Source organism: Budorcas taxicolor, chromosome 17, assembly GCF_023091745.1.
Source record: "Budorcas taxicolor isolate Tak-1 chromosome 17, Takin1.1, whole genome shotgun sequence".
Classification (NCBI taxonomy): Eukaryota; Metazoa; Chordata; class Mammalia; order Artiodactyla; family Bovidae; genus Budorcas; species Budorcas taxicolor.
The window spans coordinates 69,888,673-69,899,412 of record NC_068926.1 but is presented as its reverse complement, the minus strand read 5'-3'; the positions used below and the strand labels follow the sequence as shown (position 1 = coordinate 69,899,412).

At 54.6% G+C, this 10,740-nt stretch overlaps 1 protein-coding gene across 1 annotated transcript; it reads left to right on the top strand.

Moving 5' to 3' along the window:
- The first annotated feature begins 6,470 nt into the window (after window positions 1-6,470).
- On the top strand, window positions 6,471-9,290 carry SELENOM (selenoprotein M). Its single transcript, XM_052654905.1, has 5 exons — window positions 6,471-6,665; window positions 8,157-8,192; window positions 8,390-8,424; window positions 8,784-8,862; window positions 8,940-9,290. The coding sequence occupies exons 1-5, from the start codon at window positions 6,546-6,548 to the stop codon at window positions 9,096-9,098; spliced, it is 429 nt and encodes a 142-aa protein (XP_052510865.1). The 5' UTR covers window positions 6,471-6,545; the 3' UTR covers window positions 9,099-9,290.
- The last annotated feature ends 1,450 nt before the right edge of the window (window positions 9,291-10,740 follow it).

The window sequence follows — 10,740 nt, the reverse complement described above, 5'->3', positions numbered from 1 at the left end:
CTTCTGTTGCAACCCTGGAAGTGATAGAGGACAGATCCGGGTCCCAGGAACTAGTCCTAAGGCTCAGCCACCAGGGCTGATACAGGGACATCAATACCTTTGAAAAGCCAGGCAAATGTCAGGCAAATAAATAAGCGTGCAGAGGGGTCCTCTGCAGGGTCTCCACCATCTCTCAGATTCTGCAGAGGACTCTGTTTCTGGCTCTGCCACTGACTGACCTGGAGAGTCACTCAGATTTTGAGTATAATGCAGACTAAAAACAGGAGCTACCTGCTAAGGTTGCTGTGAGAATTCAACCATATAATACATATGAAGGGTTTAGCACAGAGCCCGGCACAAGCAGGGCTTGCCAGGTGGCTCAATGGTAAAGAACCCGCCTTCAGTGCAGGAGAAGCAGGTTCAGTCCCTGGGTTGGGAAGATGCCCTGGAGGAGGGAACAGCAACCCACTCCAGTATTCTTGCCTGGAATATCCCATGGAAAGAGGACCCAGGTGGGCTACAGTTCATAGGGTAACAAAGATCAGAAACGACCGAGTGACGAAATAGCAGCAGCAACAGCCGGCATAAGCAAGCTCTCGGTGAAGGTAGCTGCCCTGGAGTTACCATCGCCACCACCACCACCATCATCTCTTCCCACCTGCATATTTGGCGGATGACGAAACAGACCCCACATAGTTGTCCTCCTGGGGAGCGGAAGGAAAAGAGGCTCTGAGACCCAGACATGGCCTTGCCACAGGAAGGGGGTGGGGGGCGGACCCCGGCTGAGAAAGGAACAGGGTAAAAGCTATATTTGAGCTCCTGGCGTGATGACTAAGGAGGTTGATAACAGGCTCTGGGGCTCAGGGCGGCAGGCTGGGGGCAGCTGCCAGGGAGAACCGCCCCCCTGGAGACGGCTGTCTCCGGAGGCACCTCCTGGCTCCCAGCTCCCATCCTTCACTCCTGGGGGTAGGGGGCGGTGTTCCAAGGCAGAGAGTACATCTTGTCCTGCCCCCCTGGGAATCTTAGTGTTCCCCTCTAGGCTGTTTGGGTCAGGGACAGGAAAGGAGGTGGCTGATGCATTAGCTCAATCACTCCATAGTAACCCTGTGAGATTGGTAATCAGATCCCAATTTGAGAGAGGAAGAAGTCCCCCTAGGGATTACGCAGCCAGGAGGGGACAGGGCATGGGGTTCTCAGGTAGATGGTGGATAATTCTCCCCCACACAGGTTCCCATTGAACCCTTTCATTTTTTAGGAAAAAAAAAAAGATTCAGCCACATCAGTTTTAAAAATTTGTTTATAATTTATTTTGGCTGTGCTGAGTCTTTGTTGCTGCGCGGGCCTTTCTGTGGTTGTGATGGGCTCTAGAGCACACAGGTTTCAGTAGTTGTGGCTACCGGGCTTAGTTCGCCCCTCCCCACCACACCCATCCCCTCATCCTGGCATGTGGGATCTTCTGCAACCAGGGATCGAACTGTGTCTGCTGACCCAGCAGGTGGATCCTTTATCACTGAGCCACCAGGAAGCTGTGAACCCATTCTTTGGAGGAGAATCTGTGTCGCCAAACTGAAAAGAGAAGAAATGCCCTGGGAAGCAGAGAGAGAAGCAGGTGCAAAGATATGGAGTGTGCCAGGCTCTGGCTGGGAAAGGATGGACATGTGCCCACATGGCCCTTTGGCTCAGAGTAAATCCCCCGGAAGCAGGGAAGGGAGGGAGAGACTTTCTTCTTCCTCTTCCTCAATCCACCTCCCAGGGTGCCTGAGGATGGTAATGGTACAGAAGGGTCTATCCACCTTTGGTTGGCTCCCTGATCACCTGACCCAGGCCCACTGTAAGGAAGGCCACTAGCTGAGAAATTACCTGAGACGTAGAGGATGCTATGGAGTATTGCGGGAAGGTGGACGAGGTAAGCATCAGGGAGGGCTTCCTGGAGGAGGAAGTATACTGGGCTTGGAGCATTTCTCCTCCCAAGGCTTCACTCCTGAGTTACCTACTGATACCGAGTGCCACATGTTATATTGCTGTCCCCTCTGGGGGAGGTGGCATCCTCACGTCCCACCCTGGCCCTCAAAAAGGGGTTCTAGGAGGAAGAGTGACTTTCCCAAGGTCACACAGCTGGGGCCCAGCTCAAGCATCCATCCTCCCTCTCCTCAGTTCCCCCTCCTCCCAGGCAGCCTGGCACTGCTGTCAGCTGCTCTGAAGTGAGCGGCTATTTTTATTCTGGTGCGAGGGGATCTCGGGCAGCAGAGCCATGTAGGTTAGAAGGCTCTAGGAGAACCGGCTTCAGCAAGCAAGGAGAGGTTTAATGCAGCCGCGGAAGATTGCCTGGGGGCCCTCCTTTCTTGCAATGCTGACCTGCCCTCAGCTCCCAGGTCTCTGGAAACATCTTTATCAGAGCTCAGAACAGAGCACAGAGCCAGACTAAATCCTAGCCCTGATCCCAGGTCCAACTTGAGCCCAATCTGGTGTTAACTGAGCCCCGATCCCACACTAAGAATGAGCCTCTACCGCATCTCTAGATTGAGCCCTGACTCTGTCTGGTCAAGTACTGAGGCTGATCCAAGCCTGACTAAGCCTGATCCCAACTTGAGGCCTCTATTCTGGACCCAGATCCACCCCTGATCCTGGCTTAAGACCAAGCCATAGTCACAGACTGAACTCTAACCTTGGTCCAGACTAACTTTTGATTTTAGACTGGGTCCCAAGTCCAAGTGGAGACTGAGGCCCAAGTCTGGTCATTAACTGGCCTGGTGGCAGGCTGAGTCTTGAACCTAGTCACAGGCTGAGCCCTGACCCTTGGTCACACAGCTGTGCACTGAACTGGCCAAAGGCTGACCGCTGGACTTAGTCACTGAGACCAAATCCCAGTCACTGACTGAGCCTGGACTCCAGCCCCAGCCTCAGTTCTGAATGTGGCCGTAGGCTAAGAACTGACCCTGGCCTTGTCTGAGCCTGGCATTGTCACAGTCTAAACCCCAGCACCAGCCCCACCTGAGGAAGCCTGCTGGCCTAGATTCCAGACTGCCACACAGGGTGTGGATTACGAGCAGAGATCTGTTCTGGGAGAACCTGGGCCTCTTGTGGCTGCCGATGCCAGAATGTTCCCGGCACTGTTGTGCCCCGCGTCTCTACCATTGGTTCCACTAGCTGGCTAGTCAACACGCAGCAGCTCAGGCTCCGGCCCCTCCAGAGACCACAGTGTCCAGGTTAATGCAACGAGAGTGGTTTGGTGGCACCTGTCCAGTGAACAGTGTGGGCCCATGAGGCACCAAGCTTTGGCTCTGTCAGCGGAAAAGCCACAGGCTCCATGGGGCCTCTGGCTTCAGCCAGTCTGGGGCCCTTGCTGGGGTATGATGTGGGGTAGTGGGAACCCAAGGCTGTGACCGATTATTTTTGTAAACAAAGATTACTGTTTGTGTTCAGGTGATGCATACTTACTACAGAAAAAATACTGTAAAGGAGGGAAAAAAATTCACCTATAGATTCAAGTACCAAGAGATGACCGTTTTGATTTCCTGGGCTGTTTCCTTCCAGACTTTGTGTTTTGGTCTAGGATATATATTTATATACACATATTTTATACAATTTTTTGGCTACTCTGTTGCTACCGCAACATCCTTTGCAGCTCATATCCTTGACGGCCTCCAGGAACGGATCCCAAACAGTTAAGTCAGGGAGCATTCCCATTCTCCAGCCACTTGATTGGATCATGGATGGACCTAGTGAACAGTGAGGAAACTTTTGCTGGGGGCTTTTGGGAAAGAATGTTTTTTCTCCTGAGGAGTTTACAAAAAAAAAAAAGGTTTCCCCTTGATTAGATGAGTGAAGAAGTCTGTAGTGGTCCTGATTACTGCTGGCAGTCATCTTGACACCAGGCAGATAACTGTGCTAAGGACAAACTGAGGTTATGGAAAGCAGAATGGAAAGAGATCAGGCCTTGGTGACTTTATCAACCAGATCAAACCTCATCTGAGCCCTCCCTCCCTGAAATATTTTGTTATTTGAACCAAGAGATTCCATTTATCATTTAAGCCCATTTAACTTGCGGTTTCTGTGACTTGCAACCTGGAGCATCACAATTCCCAACTGATATTACTGTTTTAGAGCTTAAAAAAAAATTAACACCATAACTGTGAACACTCTCCATGTCATTCAACACTATGCCACATCATTTTAAACAACTGCTTGATTCTGCTTTGCGACCCTATGGACTATATAGTCCATGGAATTCTCCAGGCCAGAATAGTGGAGTGGGTAGCCTTACCCTGGAGAAGGAAATGGCAACCCACTCCAGTATTTTTGCCTGGAGAATACCATGGACGGAGGAGCCTGGTGGGCTACAGTCCACGGGGTCGCAAAGAGTCAGACACGACTGAGCAACTTCACTTCACTAGCCTTCCCCTTCTCCAGGGGATCTTCCCAACCCAGGCATCGAACCCAGGTCTTCTGCATTGCAGGAGGATTCTTTACCAGCTGAGCCACCAGGGAAGCCCAGGAATGCTGGAGTGGGTAGCCTATCCCTTCTCCAGGGGATCTTCTCTGGATTGAACCAGGGTCTCCTGCATTGCAGGCAGATTTGTTACCAACTGAGCTATCAGGGAAGCCCAACCTAAGCAAGTACCAGCATTTACTTATCTCATCCCCTGCTGTGACATGCTTCTGTCCAAGCTCGTTTTTCACCATTGTAAACAGTGTCTTGATAAACATTTTAACCTAACCATTGATTCCCTCTCTCAAGATTACTTTGGGTCAAATTCTGAGAAGTGTAATACTGGGTAGGAAAAATATTTTTAGGGTTTTGATTTAATGTGTCAAGTTGCCTTTCAGAAAGCTTGGATGAATTCCCGCTTTCACAGCAATAAACAGTGTTAGACATAGCTTATCATTTCAATAATCTGGATAGAACCAATTATATTTACTGTGTCCTCATGTATTTACGGACAATGAATATTAAATAACAGCCCTAAGCCTATTATATCTTCACAATCAAGTCAGTGAATGGGAGGTAACGATATGAACGAAGGGCTCTAGGCAGACCTGACTTATCCATGAGGTTCAGTGTCTATGGCCCATCATACTTTTAGGGGCCCACAAAAATGTTTTAATTTTTTTTTAAATCAGAAGAAAAAAATGAATGAATAATAATGAACCTAGCCTGGATTATATTAATTTCTTTTAAGATCAAAGCAGTTGTAAAATTCAGTTTAAAAATGTTTATCTAGCTGCATCACGTAGCATCTTCCTCGCAAACACTAGGGAACTTTCCTTGGGGCAGCAGGCTCTCTAGTGGCACATGGGTTTAGTTGTCAGGATTGAACTTGTGCTGTCTTTAATTACGAGGCAGATTCATAACCAGTGGACCACCAGGGTAGTCCCTCCAATGTCTAATGTAAGATATTTTAATAAAGGAAGGGGCCCAGGAAGGCAAAACTACCGAGCTTCCGTGAAAGCCATAATGCAGCCTTGGCTGGATGCTGACAATTCTGAGTTCCAGTCTAGATTCGGTGGGAAAAAAGCACTGCAACCAGTGTACAACGTCTGCCTGAGGCTTGAAGAGGGGAAGTGACATCCTGATCTAGTCCTCTTTGTCTTGATGACATGAACACGGGAATCTTTTGGGTTCAAATCCATGACCTACAGTTTAATCGTTTTACCTTTCTGAGCCTGTTTCCTAGCTTGTAGAAAGGAGATCATTGGGCCTTTTTGAGGTGATGTGACGGTACTGTTCTAAAGAGCTCTCTCATGTGCTGCTGCTGCTGCTGCTAAGTCGCTTTGGTCATGTCCTACTGTGTGCGACCCCCTAGACGGCAGCCCACCAGGCTCCCCGTCCCTGGGATTCTCCAGGCAAGACCACTGGAGTGGGTTGCCATTTCCTTCTCCAATGCATGAAAGTGAAAAGTGAAAGTGAAGTCGCTCAGTCGTGTCCGACTCTTCGCGACCCCATGGACTGCAGCCCACCAGGCTCCTCCGTCCCTGGGATTTTCCAGGCAAGAGTGCTGGAGTGGGGTGCCATTGCCTTCTCCGCTCTCATGTGTATTAACCCCTTTATCCTCCCAGCTCCGACGTAATGTTCCCATCGCCATAACGTTTGCCCAGGAAATTAAAATCCAGACCGGAATCTCATCTAGAGAAGTAAAAAAACAAAACAAACAAAAAACAACACACAAACAAGGATTCCCCAGGCCTTAGTTTCCCCATCTTCCAGTCGGGTGTCTGACCCAGAAACTCCGGTGCCCGTGCGCCTCCCGCCTGCGCCCTCTGCCGGCGTACGGGGGCACTGTCTGGACGCATCCAGTCGGAGCATCCATCCTGTCGGTCAGCGGAGGGAGGGTGGACACTGTTGGGACCCGGAAAGTAAAGGTCTGCGGGCCAGAGAGCAGCCCAAACCCCGCCGGGAGCGCGCGGGCGGCCCCCACGCAGGTCCTGGGCGGAGACCGAGAGCAGGAGGCGTGGTCCCTAACGGGGCGGGACCTCCAGCGGGGACCCGGCCAGCTCTCCGGGCCAGACGTGGCGAAGTGGCCGGGCGGTTCACCTCCAGCTTGCGGATCATCTTCGGCCGGGTTTCAATGCACCTCCCGCTGCCTCCGCCGCCCCTGCTGCTCCTTCTCGCGGCAGTCGCGGCCGCCACCACCACCTTCCGGCCCGACTGGAACCGTCTACAAGGCCTGGCCCGAGCCCGGGTAGAGGTGAGTGCGGCGGCCCCCCAGCCTAAGGACCACCGCCCCTAAGCTCCGTGACTCCTTAACTTTGCAATCACTGCCCGTTCTGGCACAGGACTTTCCCGACTCCCTCGTTCCCCTCGGACCCGGGACTGCCCCTCCCACTTCCCAGACCCAGAACGCCCCAGCACCCACCGTGGAAGCCCCAGACACCCGATCTTGCGGCCTGGAAATCTGAACCCCTCCCTAGCGCCCCATCTGGCCGGACAACGGGCCCCTACACTTTGGCTCTGTCCCTTAACTTCTGGCTAGTGACTCCCAAATCTGCCTTCTGGAGCCCAACTCCCCACCCCCCCCACCTCCCCCCACCCCCCCACCCCTCCCCCGCCCCACTCCTCTTTTTTCCTGGAATTCCTCCCCACCCCAGTTCCGGTTGGCCTCTCTCTCTTTCCCCGGAGGGGAGGGATGACCTTCTGGGAGCCTCTCTGCCACGCAGGGCAGGGGGCTGGGAACTGCCTCACTGCCTTACCAACACTTGTTCCTCAGGAATCCCTCCACCCTCCCCTGCCAGGGAATGCCCCGCCAAAGTCCCTGTCTGTTTGTGTGACTTGGATCGTCACAGACCCTCTCTGGGCTTTAGGTTTCTCCCTGAAAAATAAACAAAAAGGTGGGGGGAGGGCAGTGGGGGGTGGAGGGGGAGGAGAAAGAAGGACTGAAGAGGACGAGAATGGTAGTCCTAGGGTCTGGACTCCCGTTGGGAGCTAGCTCCCCTTCAGGGAGTATGGGAGGGGCCTCTCGGGGAAGCAACCAGATGGTCTGTAGGGCTAGGCCACAGGTGGCAGGGAGGGCTGGCTTGGCTCTGCGTGGGCTGAGGCAGGGACCAGATGGTAGGCGTCTCTAATGGGGCCTTCCAGGGAAGTTCTGAGATGTTTCCTTCTGGTCGGCCTCCACCCTGAGGTTCTTGGGGCCACAAGCCAGGCCCAGGTCTCTACTGCCTGAGGGGAGTAGGGTGATCATTTCTCTTGGGTCAACCTGGTGCCAGTGGTAAAGAATCCACCTGCCAATGCAGGAGATACCAAGAGATGAGGGTTCAATCCCTGGGTTGGGAGGATCCCCTGGAGAAGGGAATGGTAACCCTCTCCAGTATTCTTGCTTGGAGAATCCTATGGACAGAGGAGCCTGGTGGGCTAGAGTCCACAGGGTTGCAAAGAGTTGGACATGGCTGAAGTGAGTTTAGCACACAGGCACAACCATCAGTAAGATGTGCGGGCAAGAGCTCCAAGGCTGGTAAGTGCCCTTCAGGCCTCTGGCTTTGCTCCTCTTGTCCTCTGGTGTGGTTAGGCCTCAGCTTCCCTATCTGCACAGAGTTCCCTTTCTGTCTCCATCTCCACATCTTGTGAACCTCTGTTCCAGGGCGTAATCCACAGCCCGCCCCAGCCTAGCTGGGGGATGAGGGTAAAATGGGGGTGAGGGTAGATGTGAGAGGCTCCTGACCTATCCCATTTTGTCCCCCTCCAGACATGTGGAGGATGACAGCTTAATCGCCTGAAGGAGGTGAGTTTGAAGGAAGGAGTCCTCAGCTCTGTCCTCCCTGAGTCTTCTGAGGGGTGGGCAGCATGGTCCCAGTGACTGGATGGGGGAGGGTCCCTGGGCTGGGAGTTAAGAACCTGTGCCTGACTTGCTCTGTGACACTGGGCTTCAGAGTTGGTACCTGGAGGGCATTGGGGCCTGATGCTCTGGTTCCTCTGCAGGTGAAGGCCTTCGTCACCCAGGACATCCCACTCTAGTATCCTCCTTCTGTTCTAGGGGAGGGAAGAGAGGGAAGGGATCTTCCAGAATCTCCTCCCACTTAACTTCACTGAGAGAGATGATGAATGGTTTTCATCTGACAAGTGGGGCTGATTGAGAGTGAGCTGCCCCGCCAATTCCGAGGTGGTCTTGGGTTGGCAAGAGAAAATGATTAGGTATGACCGGCACAGACCCGAGAACAGAGAGGAGGCCTTCTTCTTTGAACCCTAATTTCCTCATGTGTAAATGAGGATCCTTGCCCTACCTGGGCAGAGCAAGTAGTGTCCACATCGACGAGGCCCCCGGGAGACCCCACCCGCCTCTGCCCATCACTATCCGCCTTAACATGGTCTGCAGCCACAACCTGGTGATGAAACACCTGCCGGGGGCCGACCCAGAGCTCGTGTTGCTGGGCCACCGCTTTGAGGAACTGGAGGTGAGGCCTGGGGAGGCGGGAGGGGGTCGGGGGGAGGCGGGGCCCGGCGCCCTGACTCCGCCCTTCTCCGGCTGCAGCGAATTCCACTCAGCGACATGACCCGCGAGGAGATCAACGCGCTGGTGCAGGAGCTCGGCTTCTACCGCAAGGCGTCGCCCGACGAGCCTGTGCCCCCGGAGTACCTTCGGGCGCCCGCTAGGCCCGCCGGAGGCACTCCTGACCACGCAGACCTGTAGGTCTGGGGGCGCCACTCCCCCACCTCCCGCCTGAGCCCTGGGGACAGAATGAAGCGCTCAGCGGCCCGGGAGCACCTCCCTCGTTGAGGGCCGACGCCCCGTCCCCGAGCCGGCAGGGATGGAATTGGGGGGGGTCCCTCCTAACCCCTCTCTCTTCCCTCCCCAGCTCCACTAAATCCCCTTCCGCCTTAACTGAGACTCCATTCTTTCTTTGCTGCGGCGGGGGAGGAATAAGAGCTCCCCGAATACCCTCCGGGAGACCCCGCATTCCCAGCTGCCTGAGTAGGGACGTGGGCACACCTTGCCCGGCCGCCCTCCAACCTCCATCCCCAAGGGAGGTAGAGAGAAATCCGGGTCGTTGAAAACCAATAATTTATCAAAACGCTGCGTGTTTGCGTGGGAAGGTGCCGCGACAGACAGGGCAGCGGTGGGCAGGCGCACAGGGAGGGGACGGTGCCTGGATGGTGGGCGCTGCTTGCCGCGGGCGGCCGTGCGGGCGGCGGCGGGGAAGCTAGACATTCTTGCCGCGCAGGCGCAGCTCGTGGCGCCGCAGGTGGTTGTAGAGCGATTGCACGTAGGTGAAAACGCACTTGGGGTCGGGCTTCTTGCCCATGGTCATCATGTCCTCCACCTCCACCAGGGGTACGCAGTCCACCAGCATCCTGCCGGGAGGGGGCACAGGAGTGGCTGTCAGCGCCGGCCCCACCTCCTGCGGCGACCCTTCTACTCGAAGGTCTTTCCAGTGCCGCAGCCTGCGGGTCTTCCATAAACTCGACTCCTGATCGGTTGAATGGGGGAAAAGCCTTCTAGGAAGGCGGAAACCCCAGGCCCCACCCACCCACGCCTGGAGGCACCCTGGTAGGGAGCAAGGCCAGGCAAATGGAGGCGAAAGAGGAGATCCCTGCCCCATCCCTTGTGTCCAGGCCCGCGGACCTACTGCAGGGTCGAGGTCTCAACCCCTAATCCTGGGGAGGTCCTGACTTCAGACCCGGTCCACTTTATCTCTGGAGGGCCGCCTCCTTCTCACTCCCAAAGGTACACTCTAGCTGGCAAAGCCTTTCAGTTGGACCGTGGTACCCAAGGGGCCTCAAATCCTTCTCTGCATCCAGGACCACTCCAGTGACCTTCTGAACCCTGGATTATCTGCCAGCTCCCTGGCCTGGGACCTGCTGTAGAGCAGCTTGGGAACCCCCATCTACCTCAAGGGACATCCCTGCTGTGTGAGATGGAGGCCAGGGAGGTGTATGTATATGTGGGAGACAGTTCTTTAACAGGGGGGCGCAGATGAGTGTCCTAGTCAGTACACAGTGGACCATTAGCATCACACTCAGGGCCAGGACACCCTGCTGACCATCCTCCAGGGGATCTTCCCAACCCAGGGATTGAACCCAGGTCTCCCGAATTGCTGGCAGATTCTTTACCAGCTGAACCACCAGGGAAGCCCAAGAATACTGGAGTGGGTAGCCTATCCCTTCTCCAGTGGATCTTCCTGACCCAGGAATTGAACCAGGGTCTCCTGCACTGCAGGTGGATTCTTTACCAGCTGAGCTACCAGGGAAGCTCACAGAGCCGAGGAGACATTGCAGCTCCACCGCTTAGTAGGTGCAGGGCGGGCCTGACGTGATCCAGGCCCCCGGCCCTG